Source organism: Sinocyclocheilus rhinocerous, unplaced genomic scaffold (genome assembly GCF_001515625.1).
Source record: "Sinocyclocheilus rhinocerous isolate Xijiao unplaced genomic scaffold, SAMN03320098_v1.1 scaffold1724, whole genome shotgun sequence".
In the NCBI taxonomy this organism is placed as follows: domain Eukaryota; kingdom Metazoa; phylum Chordata; class Actinopteri; order Cypriniformes; family Cyprinidae; genus Sinocyclocheilus; species Sinocyclocheilus rhinocerous.
Window position 1 is genome coordinate 940,439 of NW_015626034.1, and position 16,725 is coordinate 957,163.

The 16,725-nt window shown below is 36.4% G+C and overlaps 1 protein-coding gene across 2 annotated transcripts in view; it reads left to right on the forward strand.

Annotated features, from left to right (window-relative positions):
* Positions 1-16,725, forward strand: part of LOC107708748 (adenylate kinase isoenzyme 5) — a 106,173-nt gene that overhangs the window by 73,784 nt on the left and 15,664 nt on the right. For both annotated transcript variants that reach the window (XM_016513052.1, XM_016513061.1), the window contains exon 8: positions 8,147-8,223. In XM_016513052.1, coding sequence (XP_016368538.1) covers positions 8,147-8,223 — 77 coding nt within the window. The remainder of the gene's footprint in view (positions 1-8,146; positions 8,224-16,725) is intronic.

Sequence of the window (16,725 nt, forward strand, 5' to 3'; positions counted from 1 at the left end):
CAGCATTTATTTGAAATTGGACTTTACTAAATAAATGTATGGCTGTCACTTTTGATCAATTTAATGCATTCTTGCTGAAGAATTCTTCAAAAAATGTTTTGAACTACTGCATGTCCAATATTTTTTGATACACATCAAAAAGATGATTTTTTTTCATGGATACTGTCCATTTTGGTGAAGGCAACAATTTGCAATACATTTAACACATTACACCTGACAGTGCATAATTACAGTGGCAGTGTTAATTACATGACATCGCACTTGTGGGATTCAGTAGGAAACCAGGGCAACTTCTAATTTTATTGCATCAGTGGCTGATGAGGCTCGGTCAAGGTTTAGCCGTTGGCTTTATGGACTGGGTCTGTGGTGTTTGCCGATCAAATCGAGCAGAGGTTAATTACACCTCCAACCCCCCGCCATGTTAACCCTGCTGCTAATGATTCTAGTGTCATTATCCATTTCATGCTGACTGATCTGAGGCCTCTTTTTTTAAAAGTCACTGGACAGTGATTTGAAAACCCACTGTTCTATGGATTGTCATCGAACTGTGATATTCATTACACAAGTCCAGTGGTAATCCATTTGAATGCTTCAAATCAAACCGTCCCTCAGATATGTCACGGTGTGCATTTGGCCGTTATTGATCTGTAACTCACACTGTAAAAAATGATTGTGATTTTAACAGTAAAAGACTGTAAAAATGCTACAGTAAAAACCTGTTAATTGGTTATCAGTAAGTTTCCATACTATATACGGTGAATAACTGTAATTACATTTAATATAATTTTACAGTAAAATACTGTTAAAATTACGGTTTTTGGAAGTGAAAAAGAAAAAGTCATTGTATAATTTACAGTGAAATTATTTACAGTGCATTATTTCAGTATCATGCGTGTCACCATGATGGTGTTTAGTGTTTGTGTGAATGACACTGTGCACCTTCTATGTATATATATATTATTATTTCCCTGCTCAGCTTTTGGAAGAGCTGTTTGTAATGAGCTTTGATTCATCATGTGACTTTCTCATCACCACCTGTTTTTGGTGGTTATCAGCATTACAGTGGTTCAAAACAGATATTAGTACTTCAATATGCTGGTTTATTAACATTACATCAGTTAATGAAATATGTTTTTTTTAATTGTGAATTTAAGTTAAGTCTGTAAAACCTAAAATGTTTCTACCATATTTTTAACGGGGAAGTTCTGGCAACCACAGCTGCCGGTATTTTACCGTAAATGTCACAGATTTTTTTTTTACAGTGCAGGCTTTCTGCTGTAGAATTGTGTTCAGTTCAGATTTTATGTTTTTGAAAAAAGAGCCTTCACCATGTTTCTTCACCAAGGCTTATTAAATAGTTGTGCCACTTAATGAAGTGTGACGAGAACAGAGTTTGAACAGCATTTATTTGAATAAAAACATTTATTTAGCAAATTTGAAAATGTCTTTACTGACATTTTGTATAAAAGGTGAATAGAAATTTCAATTTCTTTTTTTTTTTAATATATAAAAAAATAAAACTTTGTACCTACCAGAATTGCTATCGTTAACTTAGAATTAAACTAGTAAAAATAATTTATGGTAATTGAAAATTAAAAAAATTTTTTAAATTAAATTCATTACAATTAAAGCATTACATGAAAAGCTTAATACTGAAACCTAAAAAAAAACATTTAGAAAAAATTGAAATGAAATAGAAATTACTAGAACTAAAACTGAAATAATTAAAGCTATGTAGAAATATAAAAAATTAAATAATAGTATAGTATAACAAAATCACATAACAACATTACTAAATCTTAAGCTGTAATTAAAATAAAAACTGAAAATATAAAAATAAAATCTTATTAAAATATGAATAAATACAATTATATCATATAAAGTTACACTACCACAAATGCACGCACACACACACACACTTTTCCTTTTTATAATCAAAATATTTCTAACGTTTCAATTTATTGCCGTGTCATCCATATCACTTTCCATTCACTTTCCAAACAGTTCTGTTGTACCATAATTCTGCAGGAAATGACATCAGCAACATTTCTTGCAAAATAAGTTATCCTTAATCATTAGTTATCATATAGTTCAACCTCTCATTAAGTTTGATTATTGCCATAATGGTGGCTGAGCTGGACCAGAGAATATTTCTGTAAGTCTGTTGCCCTTTTATAGAAATACTTCAGGCATGTTCATTTATTAGCAGTGGCAGAGTTCAAAAGGTACTGCATCACAGAACTGACCCTGCCGCCCACTCACACAATCCCTCAAACGCTCCCCCAATAACGCCACGTCTGCATCAACAAATAGATTTCTGTGACTCACAATCCTACTGGGGCAAGAAATGTTCCATTACTTCCTGCAGTCTCAGGTGCATAGTCTCTGACTTAATACATAATCCCACCACATCTCCTTCATAGTGCAAGGAACAGTTCGTCAGACAGCTGCTCTTCCCATAACAGTCATTCAGATGACTTCACGGAGAGCAAAACAGTATGAAAAAGGATCGGCTGAAACAGCCTGTTCTTTCTGTAAGAGAAGATGCTGTCACTTTTGGTTTAGCGCTGGAGGACAGGGAATGGAGGTGTCAGGGGATGCTACAGTGCAGCGTCTCTTACAGAGGCGACCGGTGTCAAAAGGCATCAGCCTCTTCCAGCCTGTGGTAGTGCAGCGCTGAGCTGAATCACAACAGTCACAACAGATGCTTTCATGGGAAACTTTGTACCACATGACTGAGGCCAGACCCATGTGACGAAAGCTTCATGTCAAAATCACTGATCTGTCAGAATTTATATGAAATATTTCTTGCAGTTGAGACTTATTTTCCTCTGGACAGCTGCTATTTCAGTGAAACTTCAGAAATATTGTTGATGTGTTACGTTATTCAAAAATGGACAAATGTCTATAGATTGTTATGAAAAGAAAAAAAAAGAAAAGAATCTCAGTGAAAGATTGGAAACACTTGGGCATAATCAGTTTTAGAAATAAATGAGGCCAACAAGGATAGCATTTATGCTCTTGAAAAAATAATAATAATTTTGTGATTTTATCACACCATTAGTAAAAGCATCTTTCAAGTTGTAATTCAAGATATTTAAAAAACATATTACAGCCCAATCAGCAACATAGGCTACGTTCACACTGCAAGCTTGAGCCTTAGTGCTCAATTCCGATTTTTGCTCAGATCTGATTTTTTTGTATAGCTGTTCACATTTTTGTTTTAAATGTGGCCAATATCAGATTTCCAGTGTGAACAGATCATGGTTCTGAACTGACCCGCATGCGCAAAAGAACAACACGAACAGGGTTGCTAGGTTTTCACAACAAAATCTGCCCAATTGCTTCTCAAAACTAGTTCTGACACATTAAAGTACTTCCACTGACTACCTTTTGCAACTGTCTTGATAACTTTGGGTATGTAAAATCTTTGAAGTGATTCCCATGAGCGCAGAATCATGACGAATGTTGATCTAGAGTGACGTAAAAGTCGCATGAAATCCGACATGACCGTTAACATTGCGGTCGCATTGCAAAACGTCTGACCTGTATCGGCTTTAGTACCACATATGGAAGTGGCACAAATCGGAATTAAAAAGATCAGATTCCATGTGGTTTGTGCTGAAAAAAACAGATCTGAGTCACATGTGAGCAAAAAAAAATCGGATTTGGGCTACATTTGCCTGCAGTGTGAACGTAGCCATAGTGTTGGCCCAGTTCCGGCCCACATCTGGCCCGCATGAAATCCATGTGGGCCAGATCTGGGCCTACACTGGTTGCTGTCTGGGAGGCTATATTTCTAAGTAACAGGTCTCTAATAACAACATACCGAAAATAATTTCTCATGGAATATGCTAGTGCTGGGCGGTATACCGGTTCATAACGAATACCGGTGTTTATTTTTGTTATGATATGAATTTTTAAAATACCGCAATACCAGTGTATGTCGCTTAAACAACGTTCGGAACGTGACACTGTTTGAAAGTGGTCCCTTTTCACTGTTGCACTGTGGTGAGGGAACAGCTGTATGTGTTACTAAGCGTGAAAATTACGAAACTGAAGCTGTAGAACTAATAGAACATGATGACACAGAAGAACTCATCCACAATATCCACATTGACCGCCACAAATATCCACCGCCCCCTGCCATCAGCTCCCGCGTCTCACACACACACGAGCGCGACTTTAGCACTAGATTTAGCAACTTTCACACCCTTTTAGCGGAGTCAATATACTGCAGTATTTCCTCTCTCAATCAGTAGAAAATATGGTTAACACCCGGTCATGCATGAAAAAAAAAATACCGTGATATAAATTTTTGGTCATACCGCCCAGCACTAGAATATGCTGTTTTATTTAAAATTATCAATGACTGTTGTATATTGATGTTTTAGTATCTGATGCTTTTTTCCATTCAACTTGTTTCCAAGTTGTTCGTTCCAATTCAGATGTTATGTTTACTGATCCCAAATCTAGGAGTCACTGACTCACTGTATTGCCTGGCAACCGCATACAGCCTACAGTTCAGCTAATGAGCTATATCACATGGAGGAAAAAAATATGTAAGGATTATTTGATATATATAACTTTATTGTACCTAGGTGTGTTTGATTATAATGCTCTCAGTTCTGTTGTGTAAAACCAGCAGGTTATAGTTTTTCTCTTTGAACATTTCTGGAGTTTTTCTTAGAACTTCACTTTTCTGAGCCATTTTTTCAATTCATTTTAACCAGTTGTTTTCAAGGTGATTTTTAGTGGATGTTTAAAGTCAATTTTCTTCCTTTTCACACTAGTTTTCTACCAGCAGGGCTCCAGACTGCGACTAAAACGGTCGCATTTGCGACCAAAAATATTAATTTGCGAGTCAAGTTTTTGCTGAGGTCGCCACTGGCGACTATTTACAAGTTATGACTTAAACATTTGCGTGTAATGCCTTTTTTCCTGATTGTTTTGCGATCGCATCATTTGCTATGTTCACGTATTAAACTGAGACGATGCAAATCAAAGTTTTAGTGGAAAAAAGAGTTTCAAACAGTCCTCATCTCTGCAGTACAGCAGCGCTGGCACACACCTGATAAACGCAGCTCAGTTGTGCAGCGCGAGAGAGATCGACATGACGAAGACGTGCAAGTAAAAGTGCACAAAAGCAGTCTATTTCGTGCACAACTTGAACAAACTACAACAGGTAAAGCTGTCAACTGTATGGATATTGGCAATATCGTTAACAATTCTCGTTTATAATCATTACTAATAGGGATGCACCGATACCGATATCGGTATCGGGCCCAATACTGCTCTCCTGTACTCGTACTCGTACTCGTTAAAATGCCCCGATACCAAACGCCGATACCACACTCCATTAATCGCAAAAAGCTTTGTTACTTTTTAATAAAGTATCAGCTTTAAAATTATGCCAATTCATAACGAAATTCAAACAATAAATACGTTGTTTTGGCACTCTTTAATGCGGCAGGCGCGATCGCTTTAGCGCCTCAGTTCAAGCGGCAAGTGAACCGATGAAGGTGTCTAAATAGATTTTGGTTTGACTGTATCTATTTGATAAATGAAGTTAACCAACTAACATTATACATACCCTTTTGGTTTCTATACCCAATATTGAAAAAATTTACAAATGCAATAAAAATATCGGTATCGGTACTCCGTATCGGCAAGTACCAAAAATAAAAGTATCGGTATCGGGCGAGTACTGGAAAAAGTGGTATCGGTGCATCCCTAATTACTAATATGGCTTCTTCTTATTAAGATAGTCGATATGCTGTGTTCTGTTAATGTGTGAACTTCATATTATTTGAAGCACACTTGTCCATTAATCGCAAAAAGCTTTGTTACTTTTTAATAAAGTATCAGCTTTAAAATTATGCCAATTCATAACGAAATTCAAACAATAAATACGTTGTTTTGTAAGTGAACCTTAGTTCCCAGGTCATCTACAAGATCGATTAAAAATAAATTCAAGAAAAGATGACACATAAACACATGAAAGTATGATTGGAATGTTAAAAAATAATAATAAAATAAATAAAACACGTTTATTCTGTGACACCTAAAAAAATAATTTGGAGCCTAAAATTGTGTCTTATAAGAGCCAATGGCTCCTTACTTGATTTTTTTTGTTTGGAGCCCTGACCAGAGTAACTACTTAATCACAATATGAGCATGATTCACTAAGGTTTGACAAGCAGTAAGTGCCCCTGCCCCGACGGAAAAGTGCCCTTTCGGTCCGGTCTAGGTGTGCCAAGATGGACCGCAATTTCTACCGAGGGGGACACCACCCACCCACCCTAATTTCAGAATTACAAAGAAAAAAACAAGTAAAACATTGATTCAAATGTGAAATTTTGAAGTAGAAAGTTTAACTGAAACTGAAATGGCAATTTTATTTACAACTTCAAAAAATGTTTACAGTACATTTTGTGTCCAAATACTGTGATGAAAAGCTACATGTGTTTTAGTGTAGGGCTGTGCGATTAATCGAAATCGTCATAAAATCGCGATTTGAGCATGCTCGATTTCTAAATCGCTTTACAGCACGATTTTCCACGCCCCCGACCTCCTGCAGTATGCTATCCGAACCAATCAGAATGCAGCGCGCCTAAATGGAGCACGAGAACAGAACAGACCGGGCAGGCATACAAACGTAACGCCAGGTTCACACACTCCGTCTGTGGTGCTTATTTTGTCCACGCCCATGTTAACGAATCAGAGCGTTCACACTGCATGCGATTGCGGTCCGGCAATGCGCTCCAGGAGTATGGGATTACATTTCTGCCGCAATTCTGCGCGCAAAAGATCATATTTTGAGGTCGCAAAAGTATGTTTTGCACGCGCGCGAACTGAGTTTTGTGGAGTCTCGCAAAGAAGAAAGTATTTTGAGCGCACAAAAATCAATTTTGCATTTATGACATCAATCTTAATAACTACTATGAATCTTGTATTTAATCATTTAGAATTGATATATAATTATTCATGAAGCAAAACCCACAGTGTACGATGAGCCGCACAACAGCAGACCATGATCAATGTATTGTTCAAGTGACCAGTATGGGGTATTGCGTGGCATGAAACTTGATAAATTTTTGACCAAACCATAATGGAAAATGTCTTTTAAGGAATGTTTCATTAAAATCCACTTGGTGATAGAGTCCACAAAAGTCCTGAACATAATCCTCAATGGAGCGATTACCTTGACAGAGGCGAACAAGATGATCTGCTGGGTTAATTTTGTTCTTGGGTCGTGTATTCTGTAACGAATTAGTCCACTGAAGGCGAGCATAGTGAAGAACCCAAGTGCAGTTTATTTACAGTGGTGATCCAAACATCCAAACATAAACCGAGACAAAAAAAAATCCTTGGACACGGGATTTTTTTTCTTTTTTCTGCCATTTGTCTATTCTAGAGACATTTTGTTACACTTTTACTTCGTGATTATTTTGCCTTATGTCTGTTCTAGAGACATGTTACAGCTTCTTGATAAAGCTCTAATTGGTTTTCTTTTGGAAATATGTTTCAAATTCACACTGAATGCATTTATGACTGTAAAGCATGTCTGTGTGTGTCAAAATCGTGATTAAAATCGAAATCGCAAAATTGATCAAAGTTTTTTTTGTCCATATCGCACAGCCCTATTTTAGTGTGATTTTCTAAGCTAGGCTTTTCTTTATTAAGTACTGCAACAAAAAAGGTTGCATGAAATAAAAACATCATGTCAAGAGAATCATTGCAAGTATGACCGTCTCGACTTTGGAAATATCTAAGCAACTGTGTAGACATCCAGCAGCCAGTTCAATAGCAGTTTAATATCTATTCCTTGCTCTGTTGAAACATCCTCTCGTGCCACAGATGAATGACTAATGAACACATGGCAAACCTTTGTGATTGTTGCCTATGCTACTGAAAGGACTCCAGGGTTCCTTCCGCAATTACTGGTACAGAACAATAAAGAACCGTCAGTGTACAGCAGCACTTCATTTCAATGATGGACAGTAGTTTGGAGGAACAAGAGTGTCTTTATTTTCACACAAGGCTTTGCTGTAATTTCTGTATTTTTCCTCTTTGAATCACAGACCACAGAGATTGTTAATGTCTTTTCTTACAACTCGATTGTATCTTTTGCTTTTCTCTGTAGGACCCAGTGAGCTCGACCTTAGTTTGCTAGCAGACAGCAGCAGCCTGGCAGATGTTCCCACCAAATTTGATGAACAGGTACGAAAATGTCTCTGTTTCCATTTTCTTTTCTTAATCCACACATTGGCGTTTGGTTGAGCACTTCTTTCTTTGTTTTTCTTTGTTGGCTGCACTTAAAAAATGGTGTACATGATTTTTTGAAGAATTTTCGAAGATTATTGGAGTACATTTTACAAGAAAATACAAGAACAATACAAGAAAAAAAAAGATCTTTCTACTTGAAGATTTACCATTTTATTTAATGTTACTATTAATTGTGAACTTGCTAGCAATTTCTGAGTGAAAAGTGTTGTATAACTTTAAATAAGGTTCTATTTGTTAACATTAGTTAACATGAACTAACAATGAAAAATACTTCTAAAGCATTTATTAAAGGGATAGTTCACCCAAAAATGAAAATTCTGTCATTAATTACTCACCCCCATGTTGGTCCAAACACGTAAAACCTTCGTTTATCTTCGGAACACAAATTAAGATATTTTTGATGAAATCTGAGAGCTCTCTGACCCTCCATAGACAGCAATGCGGGTCGAGATTTTGAAGCCCAAAAAAGTGCATCCATCCATCCTAAAAAGTGCTCCACACAGCTCCAGGGGGTTAATAAAGGCCTTCTGATGTGAAGCGATGCGTTGTGTAAGAAAAAAATTCCATATTTAAAACATAAACCATAATCTCTACAGCTTCCACTAACTGTCGTATGCTCGGTCAGGAATTAGAGGATTTGTAAAGGAAAATGATGATTTCAATATAAGCCAAGGAGTCTGGTTTTCCTTTGCTGTAAACGAAACTTGTTTTTTGCGAGACTAGCAAATTCTCACAGGAGCTTATGCTATGCCTACGTCATCCGCTGGAATGCCAATCTCTTGTGTATGTGCATACGACAGATAGTGGAAGCTAGAGATTATGGTTTATAAAGTTTTTTTCTTACAGAAATGCATCGCTTCGCTTCATAAGGCTTTTATTAACCCCCCAGAGCAGTGTGGAACACTTTTTAAGATGGATGCTTGGAAGGACATTTTTTTTAATGTAACTCTGATTTTATTCGTCTGAAAGAATAAAGTCATATACACCTATATGGCTTGTGGGGGAGTAAATCATGGGGTGATTTTCATTTTTGGGTGAACTATCCCTTTAATACATTGTAAAGTTTTACCAAAGTTGTTTCTACACCAATATATATATTTTTTTTTTTCAGTGTAGGACTTACAATTTTCACTCAGAAATTGCTAGTAAATGCCATAAACACAAAGAAATGGCAAGTAGCACATTGAATTAAACGTGAAGTAGAAAGACTGAAATCTTTTTTTTTTACATGTACTACAATCCTTAATCCAGGAAAACACAATGGTTTGATAGGATCTGAGCTATCTGATGCGACTGTTATTGTTAAATCACAATAGCATTTAGAGCACCATTAGCATGTCAGAAAATGTCCCATCTGTCTCGTCTCTTTATTTCATTATGCAGTTATTGGAATCTCAGATTAGGCTCAGATGAAACTGCTGAAGGGCTATTATAGGCAGACTGAGCAAGTGCGAGATGCTGTATTTAATGGAAATGCTTGCTGAGTGACAATCCTGCATTAGTGGATAGCCATTATAAATGACTCTATCTCCTGCATTAGCTTCTGTCTGGATGAAGCTTTAAGACAAAGTCCTTGACTTTCATTAGTATGCTATTTGAACTATTTTTGGAATAGTCTTTTAAAGAAAAGCCACAGTAGAATGGCCTGTATATTTGTTGGGTATTTCAGTAGCTCACACTAATTATTGCATTAATAAACAGGTACATAGTCACTGACCTTCAATATGGAAATGTAATCAATGTTTCTGAGTCATTGAATGTGTATGATATAATGAGACGGCTCTATAGCTCGATGTGTGTATTTGGGGATTGTTTCAGACCATCTATTTTCTCAAGGTCAGGAAGAATGTGCTATAGAGTGGAATTTTATGTAATCCCCACTCAGATACTGTCTCTGAAAAAGCTTGTAAAGAGAGGTTATTTTAGTATAGCATTATCCCATATAGAGGTTAATACATGCATGTTCTTTGATCTTATGTGATGTAACGCATGCAGTACCTAATAGACTCCAGGGTTATTATAGTTAACTAAAACCATTAAAAAAATCTAATTAAATAAATGAAATAAATACAATATAATATAACAAATTAAATAATATATAAAATGCATTTCAGCTAGCTGTCAACTTCATTTTCATTTAGTTTAAATCTATAATCTCTGCATTAACACTGATAGACTCTAGACACCCTTAACTATAAAGTAACACTGGAAATGTAAAAGGGGGCCAAATTCTGGGCGAGAAGCTCCACTGCACTTACAAGTATTGCACATGCAACATATACATACATGTAAAGATCAGTAGCAAATTTAATCACTGTACAGTTGCATATAAATGTCCAGACTGACCCTTCACATATTGAATAAAAAGATACTCCATGGGTGTTTCTGGAACTATGGACATTTGACTTTATTTTTACATTGTAGAAATGCATGTGTGTAAATATTTTTTTCACTTATCTCAAGCATGCCCATGAGTGAACTAAATTTTACAGTTTGGATCTGTCATCATTGTTATTTTATACAAGCTGAGCATTAGTTTTTTACATTCTCAATATATATAGAAGATCAGAACACTACATTCAGCTTCATAGATTTATGCACAATTTAAAATAAAATCAAAACTATCAGGAACCATCAGTGCTCCTGCGATGGATTGCTTTTGCTCCCTTTCTGGGAGCATCTTGTTCTCTTCACTTTTTCCTTTCACCTCGTCTCCAGCCACACAAACACATACACACGCACACACACACACACACACACACACAACATAGAGACATGTTATCTTCCATTCAGAGGGTTCTCGCTATCTACCAACAGATATGGCAGGGCTACATGAAAGCGGCCAACCAGTTAGACCCTTCCTGTTGCTACATGTCTTTCAAACTTAATTCCTGAAACTGTTGCTTCTCTGTGCATTTCCATGGAGAGGCTGTCATGCTTTCTCCATTATATTTGGTTAAAATCGTGTCTGCATGAGACAAAAGCAGTCATTAAGGCTCTTCGTGGAGGATAATGTGAAGAGTGTTTATGGATGTGGATCAACCCACATTCCCACCGTGACCCTTTCATCTGTGTCCATCAGCGGCGCTGCTGACAGCAAACTTTCCGTGCCGTCGGCATCACAAAGGAAAAAACACTTCTGTAGATGAGAACAGATCTCAGAGCAGTCTTCAGCTCAGTGTGCGACGTGTTCAGCAGGTTCTTGGCTCCAGCCACGCTGGCTTGGTTCTGTACTGTGACTGTTTGCCAGCCACTTGGATTAAGACATCCATCTAGTGCAGAAAAGCTTCAGTACAAATCAAAATATTTATGTCCTCATTTTTGTTCTATACCTTCATGTTTTTAGCAACCCATGACATTTTACTGATATACAGATGGATGATAAATTAAAGAAAAATAAGTGTCTTGCCAAGTGAGTTCTTGGGTCACCATGTGCCCATTGATTCTACAAGTCTTTGGAACTCTACTGGGATGGTTTTGAAGATGATGGGGGACAGCAATGTCTAGCGTTACTTTTAAAAGTAATGCATTGCAATATTGCATTACTCCATTAAAAAAAGCTATTTATTGTGTTAGTTACTCTTTATGGAAAGTAATGCATTATGTTACTTTTGCGTTACTTTTTGTCATATGGGTTGGGATTTTTTTTTTGTTTTTTAATAAAAAAAAAAAAAGTTTTATTTTTGGCAACTGTAAAGGCCCTTTCACACCAAAAGTGAAATGAATAAGCCTCAGGCTGAAGGAAGTGCCTCCACCCCAGGAGAGGTGTCAGTAAATAAATGGGGGGAAAAAAGTATCTTGCGTTACTTATTTGAAAAAGTAACTTAGATATTCCATTGTAAATTTAAAAGTAATTTATCACTTTATAGTTATCTGGAAAAGTAATCTGATTACTTAGCTGGCGTTAATTGTATTGCGTTACCTCTAACACTGGCAATGTCTAACACATCGATCCACTTAAGTAGGACTTAAATTAATTTTTGTATGTAATTTTACAATCCTATTGCCTTTTAAATAAGGGTAAAGTTCTGACAAATATCTCATGTATTTAAATATATTTGTAATTACATATACTTTGAATTTGGGTTACACTTTATTTTAAGGTGTCCTTGTTACACGTTACATGTACTTACTTATTATAATATCAATAAATTAAGCATAATTGCATGCAAGCAGCCCTAAGCCAAACCCAAATCCTAACCCTAACCATATAGTACGCTGTAACCGGGACACCTTAAAATAAAGTGTAACCTGAATTTGACATCATTGCAAATTGCACATTTTAAAAGTGTACTTAAGTGCATTTAAATCATGAAAGTGTACTCTCTTTAGGTGTAATCACTTAAGTGGCCTTTTATTTCATTAATATATTATCTTAAAGTACAGTTTTTTAACATTTGACGTACATTACAAGTGCACGTCAAATACTAGCACTTCTTTTTCACAAGGGCACTTTCATCAGGATAGAAATATTTAATCATAGGATAAGCGTGATCATTTAGAACAACCTAGTATTAATTTGCAGTGACTCTTTCTTCAAAAAAGGAATGAGAAGGAAACTATGCCAGCAAAAAACCTCAAGAGCCACCGGATTTTCCTTTAATCTGCTCCCATCTGTTATATCAGTGGTTACACTCATTTACATAATAATGGTAGAGGTTTGTGTTATGGATGACTTGCACTGTTTAATGTGTAGGTTATATTTGTTGTCATTCAGTTGTAACTGTGTAACATGTTAGTTCCATTTTTTTTATTTTACATGTAGCATGCTAGTTCCATGTTTTTGGGCATACAGCATTCTAATTCCATGTTTTTTGACATGCAGCATGCTAATTCCTTGTATGTAGACTTGTATTACGTTGTAACCATGTTTTTGGACATGTACCTGGTTTGTTTTTTAGAGGTAGTACCATAGTCATGATCCATGGTAATATTAATACTATGATTATTTAGACATGTTAATGCCATTTTTTGGGGGGACATTCACAATGATAGCATCATGTTTTTGGACATGTACAATAGTAGTGCCATTTTTTTTACCCACACTATGGTATTCTTTGAGTACCATAAAAATGCTATAGGATAAGGTATTATATTCCATAGTATATTTAATACGGTATTCATTCAGTAGCATACTATATATTAAGGCATATGGTATCTGTTACCATCGTTTTTCTATAGTCCCCTCACAGTAGTTTTTTTTATGGGTTTATTTTTGCTAATTTAAAACAATGATATTTTTTACCAGCAGTATCAGAAAGCAATGTAGATGAGATGCAGCACAAGAGGACAAGCGTCTCATCCAGCAGCCTGTGCTGCGTTATGAGACAGGGGTGTCTGCTGAAATCATGCATCTAGCACTTCCTGCAGCGCCCACGGCTCCTCCACACACACACACACACACACACACACAAACAAGGCAAACGTCCACAGCACATCAGGCCGACCTTCGCAGCTGTTCAGTCTGCACAGCTAATGAATGAGAGGCAGGCTGATATTCATGAGAAAACATCCTTCATGGTCAGAGAGAGAAAACAAGTAAAGGAGTGAGAGCAAAAACATGTGATGGAAGAGGTCTTCACTGCAAAATCAGTATGCTTATCAATATTTCAGTCTTGTTATTTTAGTAAAAATATATAAAACATATCTAATCTTCCTAAGATAAATTTGATAAACCTGGCTTCAAATTATTATAAATATTACGAATACAACTTTTCTAAATGTAAATGTAATATTTTTTTGACAATGATAGTGTCATGTTTTTTGGATATGTATTGTACTGTGGTAGTTTTTGTTTTTTTGAAACATGCACTATAGTAGTGCCATATTTTTTATATACCATGGCAATACCATTTTTACCATAGTATATGGAATAAACCTGGCAAAAACTTGTTTTGAAACAAGTTAAAAGTTATCTTTCTTGTTTTAAGCACAGTCTTCTTGAAATATTGTTAGAGTCATGCTTTAAGCAATATAAAAGATGTGTCCTGAAAAGAAGACAACATTAAAAAGCTCTCTTTTGATGTGATTTGCATGTAGGCCATGGATGTATTCAAATATTTAAGACTGAGGGGTCCAAATATAAAAAATTTAAGAATCATTGAAAAAACCTTTATTTATCAAGCACTACTGGTAGTATTGGTGTGGTCGTGTACTCAGTGTGTGTGGCTAGGCTTTGTGGCCTAAGTGATCCAAGTTAGAGCTTGTTTGCAGGCATGTGGGTCTGTGTATCACTTCTCTCTCTCTTTCTGTCAGTGAGTCATCGGACCGGCTGGCCTGCCCACATCACAAACACGCTCATCAGCGGCACCCTGCACTCCTCCCACACACTCTCTCTTTTTTCATCTCATCTTCTCTAATTCTGCAAAAAGTGGCAAGTTACCGCCTAAGGTTTTTCTATTAAACAGCCCAGAACTCTTTTAATCACAGTAATCACGACACAAACTGTCAAGTTCCCAGTTTTTTGCAGTGTGTTTATGTTCAAACATGAAGAACCTCACAGCTTTTGTTTTAATTAGCCCAGTGAAACTCATAAAATGACTGTCTAGAAGCATCATATTTTCACTCTAAAATCTAAAGAAAAAAATTAATTTGTAAAAAAAGAAAGAAAAACCATGGAGTCTATTTTCAGGACCATTAAACTTTTGTGCATCGTGACATTGCTCTCACAATAATTAAATGCTTTTAATGGCCCTTCAGTTTTCAAGAAACTACTCAAAAGGAATTCTTTACTTAAATTCAGAAAAAATATTATAGTATCATTTTTAAATTAAGTACATTTGTTATGCACAATCTTAAGTATACAACATTGTAGTATTTGTTTACTTTGTGCTGAATTTAATAATAAAAATGCATTGCATTGCAGTAATGAGAAGTTGGTTGGGGAGGTGCTTCATTTTGAAAATGATACATATATAGTGCTGTGTTCAAAATATCGATACGACGATGTATCGTCACAGAGATTTGACGATACGAGCATCGATACAGCTGGCCCTGTATCGATATTGTGGCACGTGTGCAGCAGTGGACCGCGCTTAATTTGTTAAAAATTTTACAACGTTTAAAATTGAGTAGAAAAGTGTGAGGTTTCTAAAAAAGAATGAATAGAGCATATATAGGCTACAACAAGGTTTAATCTGGCCGCAGAGGAACACAACTGGGTTGCCTGATATAAAGAGACGTAATCCCCGAAACAGAGCTTCACACTTGCGCAATACGGAAATATCTGCTAAGTGTGCTACTTATCTTTGTCAACCTGGCAACCATGTGCACGCACGCTCTCTCCACTGTGGATAAACGCTCTTGCTTTCTGAAAACACCGCTTAGCTTGCAGTTTAACGATCTCCACTTCAATATTCTATTCTCAGAAAATTGTAATTCATCGAGTGTTCATTTATGAGAGAGAGAAAGAGAGAGGCTGTGTATGTATGAATTACCACCGTTTTGCCGTGTTTCTCTATTAACAGTAAAGCTGTGGCTTTAATTCCTTTAGAAACAATGATGTTACCAGCTCCTTGTTGAGAAAGATAATGTAGCTCTTGAGCGATTAAGCTATTTAGTTGATAAAACTGCGGGGCAGCGCTAAAAAGTTTAGAGTCCGCAACGTGATCTGTGTGTGTGACGGAACTTAACATCAAACTGCTTCTGTTTCACACAAATGCTGGCACAGACATGCATGTTCGGCTAGAGTCGCTTTGAACCCGTGCATCTTCGGAAACGGAGCTGCGCAGAAAGTCCTGCTGCGCACACCTAAGCGAACTTGCGGACGTGTCGAGTAAATCAGCCTTGTGTGCGTTAGATACAGTGAAGACAGCGCGTTAGTTTAGAACTCTTCTAAAAAAAAATTTTATCGTAGAGAGTGTGTTAATTTGTGCAATGATAACCTACCGGCAATGTAAGTGATTTTTTTTATATATTAGAATGAGTACATTAAAATATACATTTATTAGAACGAGTACATTATTATTTATGGGCTTAAAAACAAGATGCAAACAATCAGAATATTGTACCTGGTTGGGAGTGCACAATGTAAACATGAAACATATGCCATTACCTATATTGTACTGTGGTACAGTTATGGAGGCCCTTCATAATGCAGAGGTCAACTGCCTGCTCTGCCAATAGTTAGAAATGGCACTATAGTAAGCAGTGTTTAATAAACAGCTGTTTTTATAAATTCTGCTGAGGTGAAATTCAGTGCAGTCCTGTATCGTGATACGTATCGTATCGTGGCCTCTGTATCGTGATATGTATCGTATCGTGACTTTGCTGGTGATACACAGCCCTATGATACAATGCAAAAACAATGTTAAAAATTCTAAAAAATAATGCTCATTTTCTTCTAAAATGACGGAAGGCGGAAGGAAGATTTGAATGCGATGGAAGAATGTAGTTCCACATACAAAAGGGTTTTTAAGACACTCAGTGTGATATGGC